This window comes from Podarcis raffonei, chromosome 4, assembly GCF_027172205.1.
Source record: "Podarcis raffonei isolate rPodRaf1 chromosome 4, rPodRaf1.pri, whole genome shotgun sequence".
Classification (NCBI taxonomy): Eukaryota; Metazoa; Chordata; class Lepidosauria; order Squamata; family Lacertidae; genus Podarcis; species Podarcis raffonei.
Window position 1 is genome coordinate 66,077,570 of NC_070605.1, and position 15,174 is coordinate 66,092,743.

General features: G+C 41.9%; 1 protein-coding gene across 4 annotated transcripts in view; it reads left to right on the forward strand.

Moving 5' to 3' along the window:
• Nucleotides 1-15,174, forward strand: part of SH3KBP1 (SH3 domain containing kinase binding protein 1) — a 136,808-nt gene that overhangs the window by 14,740 nt on the left and 106,894 nt on the right. For 2 of the 4 annotated variants that reach the window (XM_053387111.1, XM_053387112.1), the window contains exon 2: nucleotides 7,373-7,504. In XM_053387111.1, coding sequence (XP_053243086.1) covers nucleotides 7,466-7,504 — 39 coding nt within the window. In that variant the 5' untranslated portion in view covers nucleotides 7,373-7,465. Of the gene's footprint in view, nucleotides 1-7,372; nucleotides 7,531-15,174 lie in introns of all 4 variants that reach the window. The other 2 variants (XM_053387108.1, XM_053387110.1) reach the window with 1 other exon arrangement.

The window sequence follows — 15,174 nt, forward strand, 5'->3', positions numbered from 1 at the left end:
TAGTTTGAGGCTTTTGACAATTTTAAGCAGTTCTAATTAGCAATGAGGGTGGTGAAAAGCTTCTTTGGAATGGTAGGTTAATTTTAAAGACGTGCAACACTGCATCTTGCTAAATTATCTATGACAGAGCTTTAAAAGCCTGTATAGCCTTTTAAAAAGAGGTAATGGATGGGATACAGATTTTTCTAATCATGGAGAAGGCTAACATAAGGAGTGAAATATGTAATGTTTCAAAACAATTCCTGTTGTTAATTACTGTCTTTTCAGGCAAATTCCAGGAAATTTGTTGTGAAAGAGCGAGGGGGAAAGGGGCACGGGTCTTTCCCTAACTCCATATTTATTCCAGTTTTAATTATTTACAAAATGTAAAGAAATGCCCATTAGCAAAGAATCATACTTGAATGTAATTAGCAGTTTGATATTAAAGTAGGTTTTGGCAGGGGGTGGCTAATCTGTGGCCCATCCACATGTTGCTGCACTGAAACTCCCATTGTGCCTTATTATAGGCCATGCAAGCTGGGGCTGATGAGAGCTGGGGTCTAAAAGCATCTGGAGAGTCACAGGTTATATTCCGCCTGCTGCATCATATGGCATTGTGAAATATTTGATTATCTCCCCTCACACTGGCTGCCTTGTTTGCAATTTAAATAGCACACAAATTGATTAATACATAGATTACGTTTAGTGTGGAAGCTTGCAACTCTTTGGAATTTTATAGCGCAGGATTGCTGCTTTAGAATGCAGTTGAGCCAAAAGTGTTTACGCTGTATTTGAAGGAGCAATTTTACCCAGAAGGCCGTGCTAAAATGTGTTCCTTGCCTACTGCTTCCTACAGCTTTTGCCTCTCCTTTCCTAGCTTCCACATCTCTAAGACTGGATATGAGTCTAGCTGGAGGATGGGCTACAACTGGAGTGAATTGGGCAAATGAAACGTTTGGCACCGTTTACTGCTTTCTGCTTCTCTGCTTGAAATAGCTGCCCTGTCCCGCTGCTTTACTGCTTCTGGGCGCAATCCATATTCTTAAAATAGAGTTGTTCTGGTGCTCTTTTGATGGCTGTGCTTAGTACATATTGACACGGAACACAGAAGAACTCTATTGAGTCAGGCCAAATGCCCATCTAGTTTGGTCTGCTGTTCTCAGAGTGGCCAACTGGGTGTCTTGGTGAAGCCTACAAGCTGTACCAGACCTGCAGCAGTGCTCTTCTCACCTGTAATGGCTGCTTACTCAGACGGGGGTGGGGGTGGCTGTTGTAGCTTGTTGCAGAGAACTCCTACCCCTCAGGGAGCAGTTTGGCCGCTGGGGATTGGCGGGCTTTCATGCCAGCTGCCTGGTTTGAATTCTGACTGGGCTGAGTGGACAAGGTTTTGTCCAGTTTGTTCTCCTTCACAGTCTAGGCCTTGCTCCTTGGGGAGAGGTCGCTGCAAGTGGGTCCACAGTTCTTAGCAACTGGTATTCAGAGCCATAGCGCCTCGATGAGAGTGGATGTGGAACATAGCCTATGTTGCTTATAGCCGCTGATAACCTCATCCTTTGTGAATTTGTCTACAGTGGTACCTCAGGTTACAGACACTTCAGGTTACAGACTCCGCTAACCCAGAAGTATTACCTCGGGTTAAGAACTTTGCTTCAGGATGAGAACAGAAATTGTGTAGCAGCAGTGCGGCGGCAGCGGGAGGCCCCATTAGCTAAAGTGGTGCATCGGGTTAAGAACAGTTTCAGGTTAAGAACGGACCTCCAGAATGAATTAAGTTCTTAACCCGAGGTATCACTGTAATTCTATTTTAAAGCTATACAAATTTGGGAACATCGGTATATCTTGAAGTGAATTCCACAGTTTAACCACCCCCTGTGCAGATAAGCACTTTCTTTAGTCTGTCCTGAATCTTGAGTCAGTTTCATTGGATTTCCCTGAGTATTATGAGCGAGCGAAAAACTTTTCTGTCTGCACCATGCATTTTTTTTATACACCCATCATGTCCCCCCACCCCCTAGATATTTTCTAAGCAAATAAGCCCTAAATAGGGTTACCTTTCTTCATGAGACAAGTTGCTTGATCATTTTGCTGCTGACTTTCAGTACATGGCTGCCTGACTGTTGGCTAGCCCCATGGATTATGTAGCTGTATCAAGTGTTGAGAAAGCTATGTTGGTTGCTTGTTTGCTCCTGGGTCCAATTCAAGATGATGGTGTTAACTTTTAAGGTTTTTAAATTATTTGGTTCTGGGGTGACTCATAGGATGCCTTGAAAATCCATCCCCATGTGATAATCAGATGCAGCCTGCTGGCATCTGAGCTTGGAGGAGGCCCCTTTGTGTTGTGTATTTTCTTCTCTTCAGGATGCCCTCAGAGCCAGATTTTCAACACTTGTTGCTTTGGAAAGCAGGCGAAACCATTTCACTAAGGCTTTGGGGACCTTGTCCGTGGGCAGTGATTAGTTAATGCTGAATGCTGCCAGTTAATTTTATTACTGTATCTAACATGGTTGAATGATTTGTTTGATTGGATTTTTGATGTTTTAACTGCGTTCATGTGTTTTTTTGTTATGACAAAGTTATTAGTCACCTTGGTTGCTCTTTATGAGTTGAAAAGGTAGCATGATAATGGAAACATAAACTGTAATATGTAAAGCCATACAGGAAAGAGATAGATTTTGATGTATGGTAGCTGTTTCTTCATTATGATTATGCTCATTATTTCATAAGGCACATGCTTTCCATTCATAAAGTACAAGGTTCATTCTCCAGCATCTCAAGGCACTCTTTTCTGAAACCCCAGAAAGCTGCTGTTAGTCAGTGTAGACCAGGGGTAGGCAACCTAAAGCCCGGAGGCCGGATGCGGCCCAATCGCCTTCTCAATCCGGCCTGCGGAAGGTCCGGGAATCAGCGTGTTTTTACACGAGTAGAGTGTTTGCTTTTATTTAAAATGCATCTCTGGGTTATTTGTGGGGCATAGGAATTCGGTCATTTCCCCCCCAAAAATATAATCCGGCCGACCACATAGTCTGAGGTGTGGTGGACTAGCCCATGGGTGAAAAATGTTGCTGACCCCTGGTGTAGACTGTAGTGAGCTAACTGTAATGGTAAAGGTAAAGGGACCCCTGACCATTAGGTCCAGTCGTGACCGACTCTGGGGTTGCAGCACTCATCTCGCTTTACTGGCCGAGGGAGCTGGCGTACACCTTCCGGGTCATGTGGCCAGCATGACTAAGCCGCTTCTGGTGAACCAGAGCAGCACATGTAAATGGCGTTTACCTTCCCGCCGGAGCGGTACCTATTTATCTACTTGCACTTGACGTGCTTTCAAACTGCTAGGTTGGCAGGAGCAGGGACCGAGCAAGGGGAGCTCACCCCGTCACGGGGATTCAAACTGCTGACCTTCAGATCGGCAAGTCCTAGGCTCTGTGGTTTAGACCACAGCGCCACCCGCGTCCCTGAGCTAACTGTACCAATGATCTAACTCGGCATAAGGCAGCTTCCTATATCATTCTATTAACACCTGTAGTTGGGTACTATAGATTCACCCATAAAGCTTTCCTTAGTAAACAACAACAACAATGCTGATAGATGTGGACATCTGATGCTGAGTGGTCATTTGGGAAGTCTAGGATGTTTTGCAGGCAAGGAAGCCTCTGTGTGTGAAGAGCCCTGCTCTGCTGCTTACCACATTTTGACTATCTCAGTCACCTCATATAGTTAAGTTTAAAAGAAAAGACCAATCCACCATCCCCAAAAGAAATTTCTTCTATGTTCTCTCCCTCACCCTTATGAAAAAGGCAGGAAAACAATGCCTGAAACAGAATAATTGAAAATGGGCCAGGATTTGGCACAGCACTCGCTTAAACTAACTATGGTTAATGTTAATCAGTTTCTGATGGCATAGCAAACTTTGGTTAACTATAAAAGGGGAAACAAAAGTCTCTAAACTACTCTTTCTGTGCAGCCATTAAGTTGCACACAATCGGTGCCTTTGACAAAGGTATCTTACTGTCTCTAAATATCAGTCTAAAATCTTTGTTCCAGGCTTCTTGACAGTGGATTCATTGTGGTTACAGCAGCATTGGTAATAATTGATTTTAATGCCACCTTACGGGTGTTTTCTTTGCTGTTCCGATTTCACTGTGATAGAATGGCCTTAACAACCGATTATGTTGGCATGGGAACAAACTTTCACCTTGTGATCAAAAATCACGTGTACTGCTTTGGTACAGATTACTTTGGAGGGAATACCTAAGGAGATGTTCACTATGTCATATTCACAATAGTTCCAGGGAACTCAGTGGACTTAAGACTAAATCAAAGCGTTGCTTTCAAAGGCGCTTCAAGTATGCCTTTGTCGAACACAATCCTATGACCTACAGGAGTCACTGAATGATTTGCGTTTGTCTTTAATTGGAGCTCTGAGACTTTTAACATTTGTCACAGCTCTTTTATTAATGTGGAAATACTGCAAATATGTACAGACTAAGGGTTATACTGTTGGAATTCTGTATGTCTGTGCAGATTTGAGGTAGCAGTGAGAGTGACTTACTTAATAAGATGAAATGCAAACTTAATAAGATGAAATAAGATGAAATAAAACTTAATAAGATGAAATGACCTATAGTGTCCAGGAGTGTTTATCCTCCTGGATGCTTTATATATAACTCTCTGTTTCTAAACAACTGCCAATAACATGATAATTGGTTATTCTGGGTCTATCAGGAGCAAACTCATTTAAGATACGTTGTTGTTGTTGTTGATAATCTTATTTATTAATTGCTTCCTGTGAAGCATCCTGAAGCGATGTACAATATCATGACGTTTATAAAACAAAGCCCTTGGGTATATTAAAAAAACAAATACAAAATCAATTTAAAACGGCAACAGCTAATAATAATAATAATAATAATAATAATACCCCACCCATCTGGCTGGGCTGCTCCAGTCAGCTGAATTCAAATTCAAGACAGATACCAATTGGGACAAGGATTTTAGAAAGCTTGTTGAAAGATGAGCATATTTAGCAGATGCTGAACAGACAGTAGAGAAGGTGTCTGTCTGATAGGTAATGGGAGGATGTTCTAAAGGTTAGGTGGCATCACACTCAATGCCCAAGTCTGACATAGTGTGGAATGGCCCCCCTGATATTTGCAGGATGCCCTCTCCTTCAGAACGGAGTGATTGGTTGGGTATGTAGGAGATTATCTTTTAGGTATTCTGGCCATATCTGTCAACCGTCCCTTATTTGGCAGGAAACTCCCTTATCCCAGCGCCATGTCCCGCTGCTGTCCCTTATTGATGATGTCTCTTAAATTTCCCGGGTTTCAAAGGAAGCAGCTCCTCTCCCTCCCTCCCTCCCTTCCGGCCAGGTAGGAGGGAGGCTCCAACTGTGTTGCTTGGCTGCCCGCCCCGCCCCCCTCCAGCCTCCTCTCACCAGCCTCGGCCCCTGGGAGCCCCTTCCTGGCGGGACTGGCGGGAGCCTCGGGCCCTTTCGCCGCCATCCTCCTTGTGGCCGCCAAACTGAGTGTCTCTGCCTGGGGCCTCCCCTCTGCCTTTCACCACCACTCCCGGTAGGCCGTACTGCGGCTGTGCCGTCGAAGGACCCAGATGAGATGGGCAGCCTGACACGGCCTATGAATTGCTGAGGAGCTTTGGGAGGAGAGCGAGGGCAACCATAGAAAAAGCAGTTCAGAGAGAGGAGGAGGAGGCGAAGGCGCAGGCAGGTGTTCCAAGGGCTAACCATAGAGGGGGAAAGCGGAGGAAGGACCGGTCGCAAGCACTTCTCCCATAGATTTGTAGTGGTAGACTAGCATAGATGGTCTGATCTGCGGGTTTACTTCGGGCGCTATTTTCCCCCCCCTCCCACCCCGCCTGATGGAACTGAGAGCTGCAGATGGAGCATGAGAGAAAAGATACAGAACTGCAGCAGCATCTTCGTAGCTTGGACTTCGTTTTGCACGAAAAGTGGTTGCTGCTTGTAGTTATTTAATTGCAGTGTTTCATTAGCTGGTGTCTTGAGCAGCAACCTCTGGAAACGAAGGGCTAAAAACCGGCGCTGCTCTCCAAAATTATCTGGTCCCTTTTAACTTTGTATTTCAGTTGGGTGACTAAAATCCCTTATTTTGGCTGCTGATCCCTTATTTTCGAGGCTGCTGGTCCCTTATTTTCAAATCTGTAAGTTGACAGCTATGATTCTGGTCCCAAGCTGTATAGGGCTTTGTACACCAGTACCAGCACGTTGACAGTAGTCTCATTGTTATTTAGCACCCCATGAAATGCTTTCAAGAATCAGTGGTCCCCTTCTCATGTTTGGGGGAAATAGATTGCTGCAATATATAGGCGTGGCCATCTAATTTTTTATCCTCTTAATAACTGCATTGGTCAACATTACCCTGACTGTCTCAGCTGCTTGTTTCCCTGACAACCCCAGCACTCACTTACGGCACAGGCAGAAATGATATGCATTGAAAGCTGATGCTTGCTGGTATTTCTTTACTTGCTCTTTTCAACCTCTTAAGTTGTAAATATGCTGAAGGAATGTGTCCTGGGGATGTTTCTACTCTGAAAGAGTCTGGGATTTCTAAATGCAGCTGTTTGGGATTCTGACAGCCTGGCTGCTTCAACAGGATAGTACTACTGGGATGGTTATTTACCAAGATGTTTGTATCAATGGTGACAACAACTAGGAATTGCACCTGTGGGGAAAATGCCACTCCAAACAGCATACAAACAATACTCCAAATCTCATTCTGGAACATGGAAGTGTTTTCATTACCTCTTAAATTGACTACGTATGGTCTGATGTTGAAAAACATAGAATACGCCACCACTGGAATTGCCAAAGGTTTGGTCTTTCCATTTTGTGTTAGAAAAAATATATTAACAGAGGTATATAAAGAAAGAAACGAGTGACAGGAAAACCAGTTCCATTCAAGGCAAAATGTGTTTGCAGTATGGTCTAAGCCAGGCATGGCCAAACTTGGCCCTCTAGCTGTTTTGGGACTACAACTCCCATCATCCCTAGCTAGCAGGACCAGTGGTCAGGGATGAAGCGAATTGTAGTCTCAAAACATCCGGAGGGCTGAGTTTGTATGCATGTATAAATTGTATGCATGCTATTAATGATAGCTGATTACACCCATGATTTTTTTAATGAGATCTCTATCTCTCTCTGATATATATAGTTGATCATTACATTTAGTTTTGGTTCCGAATTTATTTTTCAAGCTGTTCGCTCATTAAATGCTGCTGGTGAAATTGCTGCACATTTTAAAATTGTGGTTCAATAAATCTGCAGAGCTACAAAAATATATTTGCTGAGCTTTCTTAAATTGTGTTTTTGGGCGTTTTTGTTTAAATTCTGTAACATATGGCTATGTTTTTCCCTTTCCAGTGGAGGCGATAGTGGAGTTTGACTACAAGGCTCAGCATGATGATGAGCTGACAATCACTGTCGGTGACGTAATCACCAATATCAGGAAAGAGGATGGAGGTTGGTGGGAAGGACAGCTTAAAGGCAGAAGAGGTTTGTTCCCTGACAACTTTGTAAGAGTGAGTACAAAGTGAAAACTGTTACTGTTCTTGTGTTGCTGGCTTGTGTTCTCTTCTTTCAATGCAGGTTTGCTATCTTGGTGATGTGTATGCGTGTATCTCCAAAATACTTTTGACGTTTATACAAGACCAGTTGTCATAAAAGACCATTCAAAGGGTCATAGTAGATGTTAAAGGCAGATGGGAACGACATTCCTACTGTCGATTTCCACTGGCTCGTCCCTATTCTCACCCCAGAATTGCACACCTCCAGCTATTTTTGAAGAAACAATAAGCCCCTTGAGTGTGTTTGTGTGGGATTTTGAGCAGAAAAAAATGTCTGTAGGGAAGGGGCTAAGCACCCAGTAGCAGCCTGTTTCTATTTCCACCCCTTAAGGGTAAGGAGGTTATATGCATCTGTACATAACAACTAATTTGGCTCTTACCCATGGTGAAATATGTTCAGTCCAACCAAAATGAAAGTAAGGGCAGCTGGGGAAACACTTGAATAATTGAAAGGGGAAAGGCCTGCTTGGGATGGGGTTATGCTGTTCCTAAAATATCTTGTTTACAGCTTGGAGGTACTTGTCATACCCAGCTTTATTCCTGAATTTTCAGGTGACAGCTATGATCCAGTTTCAGTGGCGTGCCAGGTGCCTGAGAGCTAGAAACCTGACCACTCTCTTTCATGACAACCTTTATGTTGGAGTGTTGCAATGCACTTTTTCTGGGTTTGTCTGTGAAGATGGTTTGGAAGCTGCATTGGTAAAAGATACCACTGTGTTACTTAGCTTGGAAAGCTTAGAATTTAAGTCTGAATGGTCATGGTATACTGGTATTGAAAAATTACATTGGTCACCACTGTGTTTTCTGGACCCAGTTCAGTCCTAGGCTCCGGATACCTCTGTAAGGTATAAAATCATTCAGAGAGACCCGGTTCTTAAAGGTAAAGGGACCCCTGACCATTAGGTCCAGTCATGGCCAACTCTGGGGTTGCAGTGCTCATCTCACTTTATCAGCCGAGGGAGCCGTCATACAGCTTCCGGGTCATGTGGCCAGCATGGCTAAGCTGCTTCTGGCGAACCAGAGCAGCGCACAGAAATGCCGCTTACCTTCCCACCGGAGTGGTACTTATTTATCTACTTGCACTTTGATGTGCTTTCGAACTGCTAGGTTGGCAGGAGCAGGGACTGAGCAACGGGAGCTCACCCCATTGTGGGGATTCGAACCGCCAACCTTCTGATCAGCAAGTCCTAGGCTCTGTGGTTTAACCCACAGCGCCACCCGGTTCTTAGTTACAACTTATTCCGAGGCCAGATTTGTTTCTTCAAGAAGCAGGACTCTAGAAGCTGCATCAGGGCTTTCATCAGCTGCCTGTTTAGCTCCCTCTTGTTTTGCTTATTTGTGAAACATCACCTTACCCCGCTTTTCAGCTTGTTTTCAGGGAATTAATTTACATAGATTGTGCTTTAATTTTAATCCTGTTTTAATTACCATGTTGTGCACTGCTCTCTAAGTATTCATTGAAAAGCAATACAGAGATTCTGTAAACCGAATAAATACAGAACGATGCTGCATCATGACTGTTTTCACTGGTTTTAACATTGTGTTTCTTATATTGCAAGATGACTTGCAAACAAATAGTGTTAGATCAGTGTTGAAAGGAGAAATGGCATCTAAATGGGCTTGGAAGGTTTGCAGTAAATCTGAGAAGACCAAGCAAATTGGCCCAGTTCATTAATAAGTGCAAGTACTTTTGTTGCCTTAGAAATGGCACAGGCATCTAGCCTGTCTGAAGCCATTTGTACTTGCTGTGTTCTTTCTACTCATTTTCTCCACTGATAACTACAATAAGAAACAGGATAGGAGGCAGAGAGGCTGGCTATTTTAACTTGAATCTGAATGTGGGTTACTATTTGTTAGCAATGCAGTTTGAAATTCTAGGAAAGGAGTAACTTAGTATTTGGAGACATGTGCATAACCTGATGACTGACAGCTGAAAGTGTAGACAAAGTCCATTGAATTGCATTTTATTGAGGTCATGTGAAAGTACTTTGGTGGCTCATGCAGAAATGCAAGCCACTGCTTGATAGGTGCACTCATCAAGTAACATACACATATGTGTACCTGATCGAAGAATAGCTGCATCGGAAATGGAGAGTGCTGTGTAGATAAACAATTTTGGGAGCACTTAAGTGGAACTGCTGTTTATAAATTCAGTAAATATTTTTTTTCTTAAAAAGTTAGTATGTGAGTTCTTTGCAATCATGTTTGCAATATGTGAACCTGAACAGCTTTGGAGTACGTAACTGGTAGCATATTAAATGTTTCCTGTGTATGCTAGCACCGAAGTCATGCTGCTTTTTATTCTTCCAAATACTGCTACGAAATGCTCTATATGGAGGATTGAAAGTATATCTGAAATTCTGGAATGTGTTCTGTGAGAATCCCACTAGAAAAGCATCCCACTAATGTTCCGGGTACTTTTGACTATAACTTCCATGAGCACAGTGCTGGCTGGACCTGATGAGTATTCTACTGCAAAACACAACAAAAGGCATTGGGTTGGTGAGGGCTGCCTTAAAGACTGGGGAGGGGCATGGATTTCTGGAGGGCTGCAGCAAATGGTAAATACTTCAAGAACTTTATAGAAGCAAGAGATCAGCATAGTCTCCGTGATGATTTTGCAAGGCACTTTGAGGACAACATTGCCTGCCTCCATGCGGACTTGAGTGCTTCCACTGATACAGTGTTGAAGTATATGATGCACTATGCTGTCCTTTGTGGGACCCATTTCCTTTGTTGATGCCTGGGATATGAAGAAGATGCCTGCGGCTGTGCAGCCCACTATATGTTTTCTTGGCCCATGATCATTCTGGCTGCTTCATGCATAGCTGTCCCTTTTTTTGCATACCTTCCTTTTTTTGCGGGAAATTCCCTTATTCCAGCGCTGTTTCCTGCTGCTTCCCGCTGCTATCCTGGATTGTTAGATATACCGTAGACTGTCCCCAGGACAGGTGAGGCTGCGGATCCCTTTTTTTTCGAGGCTGCTGATCTCTTATTTTCAAATCTGAAAGTTGACAGCTATGGCTTCATGGTGTGGTGATCACTTTGTTGTGTGATGTGTGTTCCATGCTGCCTTGATTGTCCTGGATCTCTGTGGTTTGTGAAATTGTTGCATTTTTGTTTTCTGTTGTGTGGGGAAATTTTATTGAAAGTTGCATTGTTGTTGTTTTTATTTAAACTGGCTTAGAGATTTTTTTTATTTTAAGGTGGCAGTAATCTTTTAGCAAATAAATATATAAGAATTCCACATAGCTAGAAACCTTTTCATTTACCAAACTGAAGATTGAGCTTTGTTGTGTGCTGGCATATTTAAAAAGGAAGAGTAATGGAAACAGCACAGATACATGTATGCACATAATACTAAATTCTAATCTAGCTCTGAGTGACTGAAAACAGATGTAGGCTATTTAATTTTCCAACTTTCTCTTTTAGGATTTACATGCTTGTTGTTGAGATGGTGTAATGGTGCTGGGGGATTAACGTTGGGGGGGACGACACTACTAAGTTAGCCATAATTCAGCTGCATAGCAATGATTGTACAGGAAGATACAGAATTATGCTATTGAAAATGGTCTCTTTTGGATGCTCTGCTCTGTAGATAACCGTCTTGTGAACTAATTCTTAAGTCTTTAATTTGAATATTGACAAGCCAAAAAGTGAAAATGTGGTAAAGAAGAAGGCTCAGAATTGAGTGGTCAGGCCTACATTTCGAAAATATCCTTGAGAGAATTTCCAGTAGACAAAAGAGGAAGAAGTAAGCTTTTGAAATGTACATGGGGAGAGAATTAAGTTTATCAGATAGTTGCCCTTTAATAAGCTTGTGCTGAATAAGCAAATAAAAGTTTTGTAATATTTTGTACATGTTGGGGTACGGTAGTTTGTTTTTGTTACAAAGATATAGATAGATAGATAGATAGATAGATAGATAGATAGATAGATAGATGATAGAAGAAGTTGCACTCCTCATTCAAGTGTTTTTTTCCTCTAACAATTGTATTTGACTATGCAGCTGCAGAGATGGGAAGATTTCGCTGATAGTATATGCGGAGAAATATAAAGCAGGAAACTGAGGTGACAAACCAGTACTTGTTGATTTTAATTTGCGTTTGCATATGTATCTGATACGATCGTGGATAGCTGGTAAAATGTATGCTCCATCAGTGACCTTATTTCTCTCTGAATGTTCTCTCACCTTCAAACAGCCTGCAGAGTTAGGGTGACAGCTTCACCAGATGCACCTTCTGAGCTACCAAATGAATGTGCTGCAGGATCTCAGCTGCTTCCGCTGGTTGATGCACAATACTGGCAACATTTTTGCAGATGTGGCTGCAGGTGGTTAGTGTGCTGTGAATCATGGCATTAGTACCAATAATCATGTCAGTTTCTTGGCAGTAGTGGAAAAATGTCTAAATAAACCATTGAACTTCCATTTAAACCCACTGCATAAGTTAGCAAAACTGAAAGGTATTTAGTTAGGTTTCCTTGCCAGCAGACTAAATGAGTGGAGCTGAGCAGCTGCATCTCTTTTGGTCAAGAAAGCAAGAGAGACCTCTTTTCCCATAAAACTTTTCTGTTGTGTACAGTGATACACACGCCAAAATTACCAGAGGGATTCATGAAATGCACATAGAATTAAAGACTTTAATTGTAGGTGGTCCTTTCTAATTGCATAGTTATTACCACACAAATATAGAGCTTCTTAACAGTGGGTTGGCTGACACTTGCCATTTCATCCCGTTTGATACCAGTGTAGCAAACCTGTTATTGTAAAGCATAGTATTCACTCTTTTTCTCAACAAATGCACACCTTGAGAGTTGGTGCCTTGTCCTTTTGCAAGTTAATATCAGTAATGGCTCTTCTCTGAGGTTGTCTGTAATTGGAAAGAAAGTGCAAGCATCCAGATTTCTCCACAGTTCAGTTGGGTGGGTAGCATAAAAAGTAAATTGCCAGAGATTAAACATCAGTTAGCTATTGTGACTAAGGCAGGGTAAAATATTGGTTTCTGCTGTAGGTGAAATAAGTTGCATCTCTTCCCTTTATGACTAATTTGAAAGGTCTCTGAAGTGTGTTCAGCTATCAGTTGTTGTAAAGAAAAATCTGCCCTTTTCCCCCCTATGGGGTATCTAAGAGCCCATATAGAGTCCTTACGTAGGTTCCCTATTGGTAGGAGAAAATAACAGAGGCCAACCAGAGAATATTGAGAAGTAAAGCAGCTAGTAAGCCTGATCTTTATTGATCTGTTGCAACAGGGTCCTCACTCACTACACGCAGGAGGGAGGAGGAACCCAGAATAAAAGTGTGCCTGCCCTTATATAGACATTTTAAATTCCCTGCCCTGGAGCTCAAGACCACCCCTCCATACATCATACATACATCACAGAAGGGGTGTAACCTAAGACCACCCCCAGATACATCACAGAAAAGGCGGTCTACAGCAGAAATCTGAGTGCATTGTTTATCTCATCTGACAGGTTACCTGTTTAATGGTCACTTGATTGGATACCCTGGGGAGCCTAGCCAGTCTTTTGTAATGATAAATACTTAGTTCCTGAGCCAGGTCATAGGCTCACACCCTTTTCATATCTTAAATGTGCCCTTAAGACAGGATTTGTGAAGGAAAAGACAATGGGGAGGCTTTCCCATTTTCCTTTGATCTTGCATAGAAAACTTTTGGTCAGTTTAGGAATCAAAAATGGTTTCAGGTCGGTCTTCCTGTGCTGATCTATGTACCTGCTTGGTTGGTACACTTATGAACATTTAACATATATCTAAGACCTCAAAATTCCTATCACACAGTAATGTTTGGCTTTTTGGAATTTGGAAATTACAATGTGAGATCTCGATCCAAGAAGCTGCTCTTAAAAAGGGTGTAGTGAAGCCTGGTGGGCTGGAAGACAGACTGAGAAGACACTTAAATGTAATATACCTGAAAGTATAAAACAAATCTAACGAATTCTTTCAGGGTAATGCACTGCAGGTATTGTCCTCACTTTTATTTACACCTACACAGCAATACAAACTAATAGCTCCACAGTCTTCAAATGCAATTGCTTGGGAGTAAACTCGATTGAACACAGTGGAACTTCTTTCTGAGTGTTCCACTGTTGGTGAATTATATTAAGTGGGCTGGATGCTGATGAAAGTTCTGAATGTCACACTATGACTAGGAAGAGAAAATGTTTCTGATTGATTATTGCCCCTAAATCCTCTTATGGTTTGCATTATTCTTTCCACAGGAGTGTATGTGTATATCTATATCTATAGCTATATCTATAGCTATATATAATGTTTATATATAAACATTTTTCTTTCTTTGATATGATGTCAATGTGTATAGATAGAAAATGGAAGAGAGTGAATGTAAAGCAGATAAGTGATCAATATTGTTTATGTGGTATAGAAAGAAGCATTTAAATTTTGCTGAATTTCAGCTTAGGCCCTAATGGAATAAAAAATTGAGCTTTGTCATTGTCTAAAGATTGACTGAATGGCAATGCAACAATGTACTGATAATAACTTGGGACTGACAATAAATACTTTAAGTGCATTTAAGCTAAGGGACATAAATATTATTTAGTCTGTTTCAATAATGCCATTAGATAAAAGTTTTAGAATCTGGTTGGAAGCTCAGTTTGGTTTTTTTATGTTTTGATTCTGTTTTTTTGGATGCACAATTTACATATGCAGTTCTCATGGGATTTGGGAGATGTGGGAAAAGGAAGGGCAGATACTTCCCTTTTGATCCATTCTATTCTTGGCTTTCTCCATTGAGGCAAAATATGCATTTCCTTGGGGCTTGTTGGTTTTATCTTTGCCTTTGGTTGGAATGCTGCCGGAATGCATTTTGCAATGCATTTCAAAAAGAAAAAAGAAAAGAAAAGAATTTGTTGCTTTCTTTATTTTAGACCTGCCCTATCCCGAAGGGCGAACATTTATCTACAAAGTGACTACAACCACACATCATCTCCACAAAGCAGGGCTCAGCTTCCCCAGGGCAAAACACATTTATTTCTTTATTTAGGACATTGTCTAGATTTTATTCAGTGAGTTCCTCTTTAGGCTGCTGCTTCTACAAGTAAAGAGGTGCCACAATATCTGCATGTGATTCTGCTCAGATATGTAGCGAGTTCTTTGCTACAGAGAGAATTCCGACCTGTTATGAAATAGTTGTATAGACTAGCTGCACATGTGGCATGTCTCAGAAAACTGTATGAAAATTTATCTGCAAAGTTGAGCCAAGTATGTTGTCACACAGGAAATGTAGTTTCAGGACTGAGTCAGATTGTTCAGCAGTAGTGCTGAAAAACATTTGGACAGTGCGGTCGCAATTTAGCTCAGCTATACGTAGTTTGTACTTTGGGAAGCAATATGTCTGCTCTGTTTACAGAAATCAATGTAGTCTTGGTAGCTAAAACAGTTTTTGTGCTTGTATAAGATATCCTTGATAAAAGAACAGGCTGAGGAAGTGGTGACACTTGAGATCTCTTGTGATGCAGAGGCCATGTTTAGGCAGTTGTCTATCATAAACTATGGTTTGTGAGGTTGCAGATGAGGGCCCTGACTGTGTGCTTTTACTCCCTTCTATTTCATGTGCCAAC